This window comes from Spodoptera frugiperda, chromosome 14 (assembly GCF_023101765.2).
Source record: "Spodoptera frugiperda isolate SF20-4 chromosome 14, AGI-APGP_CSIRO_Sfru_2.0, whole genome shotgun sequence".
Lineage (NCBI taxonomy): Eukaryota > Metazoa > Arthropoda > Insecta > Lepidoptera > Noctuidae > Spodoptera > Spodoptera frugiperda.
In genome coordinates, this window is record NC_064225.1 from 5,113,601 (window position 1) to 5,128,581 (window position 14,981).

Consider the following 14,981-nt stretch of genomic DNA (forward strand, 5'->3'; position numbering starts at 1 on the left):
GGCCGCGCTTTCAGAATCACCCTTTCTCTTCCTGTGACTGGTCGTTGATCGTGTATTACAAATACCGACTTCCATCCAGTTCCAATATCTATATCTACACACTAAGATAATTTTAACGGTGACACTTTGCGAAAATGGAATTTTAATTAAATCCATCCATTTTACGAAGAAATATCTGATTGCAATGTAGATAGATTACGTATATTCTACATACCTTATTAGTTGTAGCTATTAGCACAGAGCTATTAGCTCGTATTCAATCCAATTATAATAACTAATCCTTGCCCTTAAAAAGACCTCCAAAAAAGAGCATTACACGTAAGTAAGTACCTAGGCATATAAACATATCCGGAGCTGCGGACTACCTAGCGGGTTTACCAGGGCTTCGGCTCGAAAAGCAGGAGTAGGAACGGGGTGGTTTTTAGTCAGTAAGAGTCTGACACTCCCTCTCGCCTCGCCCAAGGCGGGAGAAGTCATAAGATGAATATCGCCGCTAAAAAAACATAAACATAATTAGGTAGGCACGTATTAAATAACATATGTATGTACCTACACTTGCAGCCCAATCAATCAATACAAATTCTGTTGAAATAGACACCATAACAATATAAGAGCTAATTACTTCACACGTACAGACGTAACTTGAGCAGAACAGAACTAAAATAAAACGCGTGAAAGGGTTTCACAGTTCCACCGTCCGTCCACGGAACTCGAAACGAGATCACTTTTACGCTAGCAAATGATCAAGTGACTCGATGCAACGCACTCGATAACTTGTGTTATGCAATTGTTTGGACGTGCATACATAATATTGTGGAAGAAAATTGTTTGCAATGTAAATTATGTAATGTCGTCACGCCTGCCGTGGCCTGAAGGAATTGATAGAATAGGATAATTTATTTAATGAAGATTGTTATCAGCGTCTATGTTTCGATAGTTCAGATAAAAGTTATTAAATCTAAAGTGTAGGAGAGCCATGCTTCGGCACGATTGGTCGAACGGAGTGATATCACGGCTTCATAGAAAGCCGACGTGAAACAACGCTTGCATTGTGTTTGTGTCGCCAGTCTTCCTAATCCCCGATTCTCCGAAAATCCCCAAATTCCTAAACCCCAAAAACTGACAACGCAATGTAGACTTTGGTTTTTCAGATGTCTATGTGTGGCGCCGATTGCTTACTATCAGATGATCCGTCTACTCGTTTATTAGCTTATCCTGTAAAAGAAATTGATTAAAACTTTTAATCTAATAGAAATGACTAATTTAATAAATACTAGCGAGCAGGTAGGTAGGTATGCCAAAGTAAATCGTTCACCAGATAAAGAAGATAGGATAAAGTTTCAAAATATTTAAAGGGTCTCTTAGTACCAATTTTGACTTTTCCCACTTGGTACCGTTTTCAAATGGCCCAATAAAAAAGATTTACTACCCCAATCCATTCTCTTCCCTCCTGTCTGTAAAACATTAAAACCATGCAACTTACAACTTGTACTGCCATCTACGGGTTATTAGTGTAAACTATTTGCGATTTCCTTTTTGAACTTTTTCCGTTATCTAAAAGATTGAAAATTATCCAACATTTTCTTTAATGGTTAAAAGCAAGATAATTTTAATTGTATTTTTATGTTTTTATCTTAGCTCTAACAAATAATCAGTGGCTAATAATTTATTAAATTGTCAATATTGTCAACACTGAACCTGACTGTCATCTCATCATCTGTCACTGTCATTAGTTATTGATTTTATCACCGAACTCCGAAGTTCGAAGTTTTAATAAAATTTCCAGCCATTATCAAAATAACAAACTCCAAAAAGTGAATTATTAAAGAAATGAAATAACTATAAACAAAAGCCGGTCAATAGTTACATTCTTACAACTAAGCTTACGTGGTAAGTTTTAAAAAGTTTGGCCTAAAATATTGTTCATTTGTTTGTTTTGTATTGTCATTGCCGAAGTACCGGTATAATTTATATCAAAAAAACAAAGTTTTGTCATTTTATTTTCAGAGATCGAACAGTTATAGCCATGAGCTCCAAAAAGCCGTTAACTAAAGCGCAAAAACTGCAGTATGACAAGAAGTATTCAGAAAAGAAATCGCTCTATGTAAGATATTTTTTTGTTTTCAAATACAGTAGAACTCCAATTATCCGAACTCCGACTATCCGAATCGCCGATTATCCGAATCACAAAAAATTGTCCAAAAAAAGTCTAAGTGCGCTATTATTCTCCCCCCCGCGAAGCCAGTGTTTGCGCGTCAAGTCTTGACTTGACTTGTCTTAACTTGCCGTTGTGCATACACTGACTTCCCCCCGCAATTTAATTCAATAAAAAAATAGTGCAATATCAAAACATAGCATTTATTCTCTTCAATGGCAATTTTTTTTTAAAAATCCGATTATCCGAATATTTGATTATCCGAATGGGTCCCGGTCCCTATTAATTCGGATAATTGGAGTTCTACTGTATTCACAATTTATTTTTGTATTTAAACGTTACAGTAGAACAGGAATATTAGAAAAAAGTATAAAGGATAGGAAGGAAACTTTACTCACAATTTTACACATTTAAAAAAATAATTAGTAATATGTATATATTTTTTTATAAGTACTTAAAACTTTAATAAACTAAAACTATGTCTAACAACTTATCAACTAATTTCTGTCCACAGATACCAAAAAAATACTTTGTTATCGCCATTATAATTTTATTAGCGGCCAGTTATAAATTGTATTTCTTCAAATCGGAAGATGTGACGCCAAAAGTAGACTTGGAGCAATGGTGGGGCTCATACCCAATGAGTGAGATTGACACTTCTATTAGACCATTTACAATTGAATTCTCCGATATAGTAAGTAATGTTTTTATTATATTTTTCTGCTATTGTGGTAGGTACGGTGGTGCTGGCTAGGTGAAGTGTCTGCTAGTTAGCCTCCTTATTGGTACAATTTGGTATAATGGTTAATAAAACCAAATTAAATATGATTTAAATATCCACTCTTCCCTAATATTATGAACACTGTATGTTTGTTGCCTAAACAAACTTGACAAGCTGTTTTTATGAATTTTTAGAGTTGACATGGTAAAACTAATTAGGATATACCAAATTTATAATTTTCTAATATCATTTTAAATACTAATAAGAATCTACATAAACCAAGTTAGAATACTGTCCGAAATAAGACATTTCTATACTATGCAACATTTCTTAATCATTAACATTGAAAATTTATTTTGCAGAAAGTAAATGATCTGAAAGAACGTTTACTCCACCGAGCTCCGTTTGCACCTCCGTTAGACAGTGCAGGCTTCTCATACGGCTTCAACAGTCTGTTCCTGCCCAAAGTACTGGATTTCTGGCAAAAGGAGTACAATTTTGAGGAAAGGGAAAGGTTCTTGAACAAGTACAACCATTTCATCACTGGCATACAAGGACTGGATGTACATTATATGCATGTGAAACCTGATTTAGGTGATGGAGGTGACATTACTGTAAGTAATTTACTTTAAGTGGAGCCTAGAATAGTAGACCATAATTATGTACCCACTGTCACAATACCTAAACACCATTGTAACATATATCTACATGATATTTATTGTCTTAAGAATTTAATAGAATTAATGTGAATTGTGCTAAATTAATGAAACACCTATGATGAGGTGGGTCTGACATCCACTTTGTGGCATATATGTCTATGGTAGTGGTGGTGGTGTTATGGAAAATTTTCAGAAAACTGTATAATCCTAACTATACTATACTCTGCATAGAGAGGAGTGGAAGGAGGGTAGAGAAGCCTTTGCCCTGCAGTTGTGCGTGTGCCTTCATGGCTTAAAAATAAATCTTTGAAATAATACTTTACTGAACTCAGAAATCAAATTAGAGATATCTTGCATGTAAACAGTCACATTAACGACCACTTGATCAGCGAGGCAGTTTATATAAATAAATAATAAATTAATTTTCTTGCAGGTCATACCAATACTCTTAATCCATGGCTGGCCCGGCTCTATCCGAGAGTTCTATGAACTGATACCAAAGCTGGTAACTCCTCGACCTAACCATAAGTTCGTCTTCGAAGTTATTGCTCCCAGCATTCCAGGATTTGGGTACTCTCAAGTAAGTGCAGCATTTTTGATTCTTATATTACCTACTTGTTTTACCAAGCATATTTATAAGCATTTTTTTGTAAAGGATATGTTTGCATGTCTGTCGCATTCTGGCTAACAAAATAATGATATAATTTTGCAATTCTTTAATAAATTTTTGTTCAAATCTTAATCACATTAAAATTATCCATTACCCAATAGGATATTTGCTGACATCAACTTATACTGCTAAAGTGATTGGTCTAATAGGAATATCAATGCTATCACTTACCAATTCGGTAGTTTCCTACTAGTCTAATTCAATATGTACTTTTATCGAAATGTCAAAAACGTTACTTTTAAATGAATTTTGTAGGAAATCGCAACTTATGACGTCATAATTTTTTGCGTCAGCATTCTAACTTCTCTAAAATTAGCTAAAAAAATAAAATAAATAAGTACATGTCATCAAATTAATGAATGAAAGTACGATTATTTTAGGATAACTATTTTATTAGGTATATTGAAATGTCAAAATAATTGATTTTTGACCTAGGAAACTACACAATTCGGTATTCTTATGTACATATTTTTTTTTTAAATCTACAGGCCCCAACACAACAAGGCATGGGACCGCAAGAAGTAGCAGTAGTGTTCTACAACTTAATGAAGCGCATTGGTTACTCCAAGTACTATGTGCAAGGCGGCAACTACGGTGCAAAGATTGGTTCTGCGATGGCCACCCTGTTCCCTGATGCTGTGCTGGGATTCCACACCAACACACCGAGTGTGATGTGGAGTCCTATGGCTGTATTCTATACTTTGATCGGTAAGTTAAAAAAAAACCGCATTTTTTATGTCTTTATGCCTATCAAAATCAAGGGTTGTTCGTTAGCCTCGCTAAAACTGTAGAACGTCTGGACGGATTGGGCAAATGATTTAGCTTTAAATTGTTTGTGAATGTCCAGGGAAGGTTTAAAAGGTGAGAAAAATTTGTCTAAGACAGTATGAAGTTTGCCGGGCCAGCTATTGTGAATAAACATAAGAAAACGTGAATGACTCGTGCCCTTTTTAACCCCCGACGCTTCAAAAAGAGCGGTGTTATAAGTTTTTAATGAAATATTTTATTAAAATCCATTATTAAATCATCTCAATTAATTCAAGTTGAATAAAACTATTTATTTTTGTAAAATTTCATAACTGAAAATAGCAAACCTCTGACCCCATAGTCAAAGAATAAGAAGTATGATGCCAGAATTGTAATAATAACAGAACTTCTATGTTTCAGGAACAATTTGGCCAAGTTTCATAGTGGAGCCTAGCATAGCAGACCGTATGTACCCGCTGTCGCAGTACCTCACCACCATCATACAGGAGACCGGCCACTTCCATATACAGGCCACTAAGCCTGATACTGTCGGTAAGATATTGTAAATAAGTACAATATTATCTGTGATAGCATAAGAAAAGCGTTGTTTTCGCGGCGGTTTTCTGTGAAGCCGTAGTAGGGTAGATGACTAATTTTTATTTTAATGGACATTAAAATTTTGTAGATTATTTAAAAACATTAGACACGTATTTTTTATTTTCTTACGGAAACAAATACTTTCGAAGATATATTGATTTGAAATATCGCGTGACGTCACTTCTAGGTACGTATTATACGCAGAAATTACGTATTTGCTCTCACTCCTAAACTTTGATTCTTTTTATCTAAGTATTGTTATCTATGTAGTATGACAAAATTAAAAAAATACATGTCTAATATCTTTTCATTACCTAATTGACAGACTAAATAGATTTAACGAGTAACGCGTAGTAAGTACGCGGACTTGCCCTGACCGCTTTCGCCTATATGACCTTAAAAATACGTACTTTCAATATGTATACTAGTTATGTCATATTAATATGTTTTCAGGCATTGCTCTCTCAGACTCTCCAGCCGGTTTAGCAGCATATATCTTAGAAAAGTTCTCAGCATGGACTGATAAGGAAAACAAGCAGGCCATAGATGGAGCCTTGCTTCAAAAGTTCTCGCTGACACATCTCCTGGACAACGTGATGATCTACTGGACGACCAATAGTATAACCAGTAGCATGAGGCATTATACTGAGTATAAACAGTTATTGGATTTGGATCGGTGAGTTTTAGTGGCATTTTCGAGATATTTTTTTTATGGATTATCTGATGGTAAGCAATCACCAATGAGTCCAATGATTGCGCGGTTGGCGCGGTGGCTGGGCAACTGGCTGCCGCGCAACGTGTAGCGGGTTCGATTTCCGCAAGGAGCAACTCTTTGTGTGATCCACAAATTGTTGTTTCGGGTCTGGGTGTCATGTGCTTGTGAACTTGTATGTTTGTAAACGCACCCACGACACAGGAGAAAATCTTAATGAGGGGCAATGTTTTGAGGAAAAAGAAAATAAAAATCACAACACCTGAGGCGGAATAGGAATCTAAGGTTTGAATGAAACAGTCCACAATAATTATGAATACACATTAAAAATTGTCATTTTCTTCCCCAGAATCCCAACAGACGTGCCAACATGGGGCATTAAGTTCAAACACAACCTTTTCTTCCAACCGGACAGTATTCTCCGACTCAAGTATAGGAACTACTTGCACAGCTCTATCGTAGAGGATGGGGGACACTTCGCGGCTATGGAACTGCCTGATGTACTGGCTGATGATATTTTTGATGCCGTTGATACTTTCATAAAGTTCCATGAGGAAAAGAAGTGAGTTTATATCCTTAAGTCTTACTTTGCTCTTTCTTTACTCATAGAGCTACTTAGGCTCCGGAGCTGCGGTCTACCTGGCGGGTTTCCGGCTCGAAGTGTAGAAATAGGAACAGGGTAGTTTTTAGTCAGTAAAGTCTGACACTCTCTCTCGCCTCGCCCAAGGCGGGAGAATACATTGGATGTTTTCCCATTGGGTTACTAAGAACCTCCTTATTGAGAATGTTACACATAAAACATTATGATACAATTTCAATTTTGATATGTACCCATTAATGTCTCATTTCGAATCTCATATTTATATAACTTAATTGGTGTTTTAAACATGTCAGACTTCATGCCAATTTTTTTTTTACAGAAAAAACGAACCTAAATCTGAACCAACGCAATCAAACGCTCAACAAACTGAATCAGCCAAAAAGCCAACTGAATCAGCCAAAAAGCCAACTGAGTCAGCCAAAGGGCAAACTGAGTCAGCCAAAAAGCAAACAGACTCGGCCAAGAAGCCAACTGAGTCAGCCAAAGAGCCAAAAGAATCAGCCAAGGAGCCAACTGAGTCAGCCAAGCAACCAACACAAGTAGACTACATGAAAGCGAAATCAGTTCACGAATTCACTGTCAAAGACATTCACGGTAACGAAGTGAAACTCGACAGGTATAAAGGACAAGTACTTATAATCGTCAATGTAGCCTCACAATGCGGCTACACAGACGGACACTACAAACAATTGAACGAATTATACGAAAAATACAGTACTAAAGGTTTACGTATACTGGCTTTCCCATGCAATCAGTTTGGTTACCAAGAACCGGGGACCCCTCAAGAAATATTACAATTCACTAAAGCTAAACAAGTGAAATTCGATTTGTTCGAAAAGGTAGCGGTGAATGGGGCAGATGCTCATCCTCTTTGGAACTTCTTGAAGAGAATGCAGGGAGGTACTTTGGGTGATTTCGTTAAATGGAACTTTTCTAAGTTCATTGTTGATAAAAATGGGGTCCCCGTTGAAAGGTTTGGGCCTAATACTGATCCATTGGAGTTGGTGCCTTATTTGGAGAAGCTTTTTGATCAGTAACTGTTGATTGGGTGTGAACAATTACTTGTTGAACAATCTTACGAATGCAAGTAGTCCGATCGATAGATAATAAAATAGACGAATATTTTATAGTTTAATGAAATTATGATAATTCATTAATGTGACATCTTGTCATTTATTTCTTATTTCGTGAAACAAAACAAAAAAATACTCAAAAAAAAAAAATTAATAATCTACTCAACAACAGACATGAATATTAACTCATCGTCTTAATTTCCTAGCAAAAAAGTTTAATGTTAAAAATTTACAATAATTATAAATTATGTAAGTAGTAGGTTCCTTAAAAAACGTGATCTTGTGAGTGTATGTATGTTTGACACGTTTTATCATTTGTGGTATTAGATAGTCTGAATATCCATGGACTATTATAGTCCAAAAAAAATTACATACTAAAGTATGTAAGTAATTAGAAGCCAAGCCCAAGAAAACCGTGTCAAGGGTTTTAAATAGTAGAATATTTTTTCTATATAATATGTATGACTTATACAATATATAAAATATTATATAATTTGTCTTTAAGATGGTGTATCCAGATTATGTAACATTTTCTCGGATAGTGGTGGAAAAGAAACGAATTTTTGGATTTAAAATCTACGTGTAAATGACAAAGTCGTGTTAGTAATGCCGTTTCTAACTCAAAAACGGCTGGACTGATTTTGGTGATGTTAAAGGTTTTGGATAGGCACAAATGGCTGAAAATTGTTGCGATGTGTATGGCGTGGACGCACTTGATTTAACAATTTGATCTTTGTCGAAATAATTCGTATAATACATAGTATTTGACCATAATGTAATACCTAGTAGTGATTACATAGACATTGTCTTGATGTAATTGTAATTAATTACAGAATGTTCCCAGTTCTCAAACATTTTAACCGATTCCGTGCGGAAGTCTTTTTAGCAATCTTTAGCGCCTGGCGTCAAACAAAAATTCTGTGATGCCTCTGAGGCACCAAGCGCCAGAAAGTTTGATGATTCCCCTGGGGAATCATCCGCCATGAATTGTCACTTTTAGCTTGTTTTCGTGTTTCTACTTGCTAAAATAATCATTTGACATTGTGTATCTAACGTAGGCAGTCAGTAAATTCGTTCAGTGCGTTTAAAAGTAACGATCTGTGTGTTTTTATGGAAATGGAAGGTAAGTGACTAATTTATATTAGGGGTCGTAAACCTTTTTGCATTATTTCATGGATTTATTTATTCAAGTGTTGTAAAGAATTTATACACGTACCACTTGAGTTTGTCGCGAGATGATATTTATTTATTATTATTTATAATACAGTGTTTTGTAGGGAAACAATTTTAACTTCACTATTTTGATGATAAAATTGTTTCTCTACAAAATACTGGATTACTGTAGAACATTTAACTGAATGGGAAGTCCGATTCTAATGAATCAAAAATATTGTACTCGTAGGTACCTATAAACATTTACATGATTTTGAAGTGTTTTATTTGGATAAGAATGTAAATGTGTTTTAGAATGTAAATGTAAATTTGTTTTTTAAATGTGTTTAGGTAAACAGGATACAGTCGTCACGTTGTAAAATCAAAGAGTCCAATAACACAAGCCAATGTCGTCACAAATTTAAAATCACGGAGTCCAAGTGCACAAGCGAATGTCGTCGAAAATATAAGCAGTAAGATCACGTCACGTCTGTTTACTAAGGGCAGCAAGACAGAAGTGCGGGGCCCCGCCGCCCCGGCCGGGGTGAAATAGTTATGCACCACACAGTTAGTATGAAAAACTAGCGGGACAAAATTATTTTGTACCAATACCAGAGCAAAGCAGCTTGTCTTGATTCCTTGGCGTTAGAAGGATCATTTAAGACATGTCCTAAATTGACTTTTGTCCGTCTAGTTTATCAAAATATTATACTGTGCGCCGGCGCAAACAATTATGAACGGCGTAGTTTTAAACAATAATCAACCGTATACGCAAGGAAATACGGTACTTCGTAGGCGAAGGGCCGGCGAACAGCGCACTCTTTGTAAGTTTTTAGGCAACAATGAACCTTATGACAAAAGCATTTGATTTTTGAGAAACATTCCAGAAAGTGGGCTGTTAGAATTATAATCAATAATAAAATGTGTCGGCAACTTGGTTTACAACCCCTGATGTCAGCTAATTTGCGAAATTACTTAAAACGAACACTGTGGGCATGATAAGGGTGACAAATAAAGACACTTTTATTTAGGGGCTCCTTTGACGAATGTCGTTTAAGCCGAGTTTTGTATGATTTAGTTTTGTATCCTCTCGGGCACCATACGCCATACGCAATAGATTTACATGGTGCCTGTGCGGCATCATCCGCATGGAAACGGTTAATAATAAACTGTAGTTCTTCCGTGTTATGATATCAATCTATTTTATAAAAATAAGTCGGGTTTTCCTTCCTGACGCTATAACTCCAGAACGCACGAACCGATTTCCACGGTTTTGCATTCGTTGGAAAGGTCTCGGGCCGTGAAGTTTATAGCAAAAGAAATTCGGGAAAACTTCAAGAGAAAAGCAAGAAAACGGGGAAACCATCGGTGGCGAAACGGAGTTCGCCAGGTTTGCTAGTATAATATACTTAAGCTCAAACTACATAATAATGTATTATGTACTTAGATTTAAGATATTCCTTACGTTACCAAATTGTAACAAAGCATTTAATTTTGAGACATTTATTTTTTGTTGAATAAATACATAAAGAAATTAATGGTTTTAATTACGAAACTACAGTCATCATCAACACCCTGTTTCCGTACACTAGTGGACCTCTGCAATAACATGTAACAGTTCTATCTTCACATCCAGGTTACTAGGTTGGAAATATCGCCACTCTACTTGGGTAATGGGAGTCTTTTTGTGTGAGGATGAATTATCATCAAATCTCCGTTTCCTCTGTGTTTCCTGATTGGTATAACCTGGGTGTCTTCAAAGCTCGAGTGAATAGGTTGCTTATGGGCAGATGTGCTCCATCGTAGGCCGCATCATCACTTACCATCAGGCGAGATTGCGGCGAAACGTCGAACCATCAAATGTAAATGACTTCCCGCCCTGAGCGAGGCGGAATCGGAGTCAGACTCTTACTAACACCATGGATAAATTAACAGGTTACCGGAGTTCCAGCTTGGAGCAAGAGTAGGAATGGGGTGGTTCTTAATTAGTAAGCGTCTTGACACTCTTTCACGCCTCACCCAAGGCGGAAGGAGTCATTGAATGATTTTGCTGCTCTCAAAAATCTCTTATTGACTGATACCACTCCAGTTCCTACTCCTGTTCCATGCTGGTGTCGCAGTATATGCCTAACTAACTAGCTTCTGATATAATTCCACGTTTACCTACAGTAACTACAATAAAACAAAATAATAAATCTCAAAAATAATATAATAGAACAATTAACATGAAGATCAAACAGTTTGTCGTCCGAGCCGTAGCTTGGATAGGTCTTGTATGGTATTGCGAGAACTCGAAGAGTCCGTCCATTGCAGCTCTGGTATCGCAGCTATCATCTGTATGTGAGTGGAATGTTAGTTTTTTATAGAGGAGGTTAATTAGGTAAATACTCAGGTAAATTCAAACAGTAATATCTGTACTTCTACCATGGGTTCGAACAATAGTATTTTCCGATAGTCTCTTGCGACGACGTAAGTTTTTGTACGTCAAATTTCGCCTCTACCCTTCACCAGTGGAACTAAAATTTGCCATACAAAAAATTTACCCCTTCGCTAACGACTATCGACAAATACTATTGCTTCAAACTCATCGTAGAGGTACTGATCATGTTTGGGTTCTCAATTTTCTGAGATGTCTAGATATTTTTTGTTTGGAAATTGGCTAGCCTTTTATTAGAATGTGACTAAAACATAACCGCGACAAGTTTTATTAATATCTCGTTTATAAAACACAATAGAAGACACACTGTGTCTTGTGTGGATCTGCGTTCCGGCAAAAAATCTTTACTTGTACTTTTGAAGGAAAATAAGTTACTTACTACTACTTAATAGATATCACTTAAAAATTCTCACTAGATCGGGAAGAAAGCTATAAAATCAAAGTATGTATTTTCTTACCAGTTGGTGTAGATGCCACACAAACTTCAATATTTCTTTTTTACTCTTGGTCCGATATCTTCAATCTACATTACTTCAATATACAGAAACTAAATAAAAATAAATAAATACCAGGAATAAATAAAATACACTTTAAAAATTGATGTTTTTATTGATTTACTTACTGTAAGATTCAAAAAATCTCCGGCCACCGCAGTTACATTTGAAATAAATTATATAGATTTTACATAGAAATAAATACATTTTGTAACAAATTACATAATATACTACATACTGATTTAAAGTTTTTATCTCAAACTGTAGAATCTGTGACAAAATACCGCTCAATTAAATAGATATTAATATTTTACTATCTGTATCTACAACTTTACTTTTTAAAAAGGTCCACAATGAAAGCAAACATTATCCTTTTTCCATTATACCACAAATTAAATGCCAAAGAAAAGTATTTCAATGATAGAAATATAATGGAATGTCACTAAACTTCAATTTTATTTCAAAGTAGACCCTATTTGGCTATAGAAGAGGTTCAAAGTTAATTTATACACAAAATACTACAACTGCTTTATAAATAAATACAATTTACTTCAAATATTACTTTTCAATTTACATTCAAGCAACTGATACGCGTCTACATATGTAACTATATCACTAACTAAACAGCCAAAATTACTAACAGAACTAAATCCAAAATCTCTAGATTTTTGAGAGAAAAATTTTGGATTCAGGCCCGTTATTAATTTCAGCCATAAACAGCTTTTAAAAAGCTACAACTTGATTTAGTTACACATATAAACGGCTAATTACTACAAATACTCAAGGTATGTCTTTGATAACCTCGGCCAGCTGTTCCCGAGTGAACATGTGGAACATGGATCCAGGAGTCATGGTCACCACCTCCACATTGTTCTCTGAAAGCTTCTCCTCCATCACCTGCTTGAGGATCGTGAGCGCTGACTTGATAGCTTCCTTGAGAGTCATGGATTTGTGGTATACTTCCTGCGTAATGGTAAGAAAGGATATTAATAATGTTCTTACTCAAGTTTAACATTGTGTTCAAATATGTTTAGCTAAAAACAAAATTAGGTCGTCTGTGGCTGTCGGTTGGATTTTGTGTTGAAACTATATAATTTTTTTAATGGTATCTGCCAGTTGAGGAGCAGACGGATCACCTGAGGGTAAGCAATCGCCGCCGCCCATGGACACCAATAATGCTAGAGGTGTTACAAGTGCGTTTACGGCCTTTCAGGGATTAGGAATTTGACTATTGTTAGGAAATATTGGAGATAATTATTTCAAATCTATTTTCTGTGAGGTTGTGGTATCACTCCTGAACCGGCCTCTTTGTGCCAAAGCATGACTCCCACACTTAAAATTGTATCTTGAATAGCTAAACAAGTTAATGAGACTGAAGTAAGTGAGAAGTTTTGGCATTTTTAATTTTTACATTCTTGAAGAGAGTATTAAATAAAGTGCACATAATAATATAACTAACCTTCAAGCTCTGCTGAGCGCCTTCACTACCAGAGCCAATAGCCTTAGCATCGTACTGCACAAATGTACCACTGGGATCCATGTGGAACAGCTGAGGTCCTTTCTCATCAATACCTGGAAGCAACAAATTATAAGATTTTACTACAAATTAGCATGAACTTAAAAATATTATTACTTAATGTTAAAATTGTTGATCACTTAGTATGAATTTGCTTTACGGTTAAAGTAATCTAAACAAGAGCATATTCGGCACTCTGATTGCTTGGCTTATTGGTGCTGGCAAAAGGGATATTAAATTGATAAAGGATAATGAGAATCCATTATTGACTATTTCTGTATGTCCAACAGACTTCCAAACACTATCCAGTATCAGTTAAATTTGGTAACTTCCACAAAAAGTTGTGTTTGAACTTTTTAATCAAAGCATAACATACTAACAAGAAAGTAATGTACTATATTAGTAAGAAATTACCTGCAAACATAACGGCAACACCAAAAGGCCTGGACATGGCAGTTCCACTGTCATCATCACTGTCTCCAAACTGGATGGCCAAGTTGGACACAGCCTGAGCACAAGACTCCACACTCATGCGCTCATTGTACACAAACCAGTGGTTCTGACACTCCACACGGGCGCGCTCCACTAGAGTTCTACAACATAATAAAATGGTAAATAACTTAGTAGGCACTGTAAGTGGTCATCCATTTTCTTATGAATTTAGTTACACAATTTATTGTAGATTTGTTAAGAAAATGAATATAAAAGCTACATTACACTTATCTTATTAGATTTATCAACTAATTTAGCATAATACCGTGTCTAAAAGGGATACAGACAGGTAACTTTGTCATATAAATCATGTTACCTAGAATCAGCCATCAATCCAGATACAGCGCAAGCAATGTGTCTGTCCACCTCCACAATCTTTTCAATGGTAGTAGGCTCCATCAGCGGCGAAGTAATCCTCTTTTCTACAGCCAAAACTACACCCTCTGACGTACAGATGCCGATCGCCGTCGAACCAAGTTTGATCGCTTCAATGGCATATTCCACTTGGAACAGCCTTCCTTCAGGGCTGAATGTGTTCACACCACGATCGTACTCAGAACGTGTAAGAAACATCTGCAAAGAAAACAAATTAATTTCACCGGGATAGGTTAGAACTTGGGTACCATGACAAAGCGTTTTCATAAATTTCTCCAAGTACACCAAACTGTTGTCTGCTTTTAAACCAATTTATACGTACCTTGAAGAGATTTCTTTTAGAATAATTCGAATTAATGAAAAATGTCACAGGTTTTCGTACAAAATGAGTAATCAAATTTTTCGCTGAGTCCGGCCGTCAAGCAACCAAACAAAAATTTCTAAGTGTCAAACTCAAACAAGCGAAAACGAAACGTCAGCGTCGTCGTAGTTTCGTCAATAATAGTAAGTTAGTAAGTTTAGTCGATTATAGTTTTTTTTAAGATTTTTGGATTTAGGATTAATCAAATTTTGACACATA

At 35.8% G+C, this 14,981-nt stretch overlaps 2 protein-coding genes across 2 annotated transcripts; one reads left to right on the top strand and one right to left on the bottom strand.

The window, feature by feature from the left end:
- The first annotated feature begins 1,712 nt into the window (after positions 1-1,712).
- On the top strand, positions 1,713-8,803 carry LOC118268832 (juvenile hormone epoxide hydrolase-like). The gene is made up of 10 exons (XM_050698388.1): positions 1,713-1,890; positions 2,008-2,104; positions 2,670-2,849; positions 3,239-3,490; positions 3,969-4,115; positions 4,694-4,913; positions 5,373-5,504; positions 6,003-6,225; positions 6,611-6,823; positions 7,182-8,803. Exons 2-10 carry the CDS (start codon positions 2,027-2,029, stop codon positions 7,897-7,899), a joined length of 2,163 nt encoding a protein of 720 aa, XP_050554345.1. The 5' UTR covers positions 1,713-1,890; positions 2,008-2,026; the 3' UTR covers positions 7,900-8,803.
- A 3,310-nt stretch (positions 8,804-12,113) lies between these two features.
- LOC118279178 (proteasome subunit alpha type-5) lies at positions 12,114-14,882 on the bottom strand. The gene is made up of 5 exons (XM_035598725.2): positions 14,724-14,882; positions 14,343-14,599; positions 13,949-14,127; positions 13,478-13,590; positions 12,114-12,981 (listed from the first exon to the last, which is right to left on the bottom strand). Exons 2-5 carry the CDS (start codon positions 14,597-14,599, stop codon positions 12,799-12,801), a joined length of 732 nt encoding a protein of 243 aa, XP_035454618.1. The 5' UTR covers positions 14,724-14,882; the 3' UTR covers positions 12,114-12,798.
- Positions 14,883-14,981: the final 99 nt, after the last annotated feature.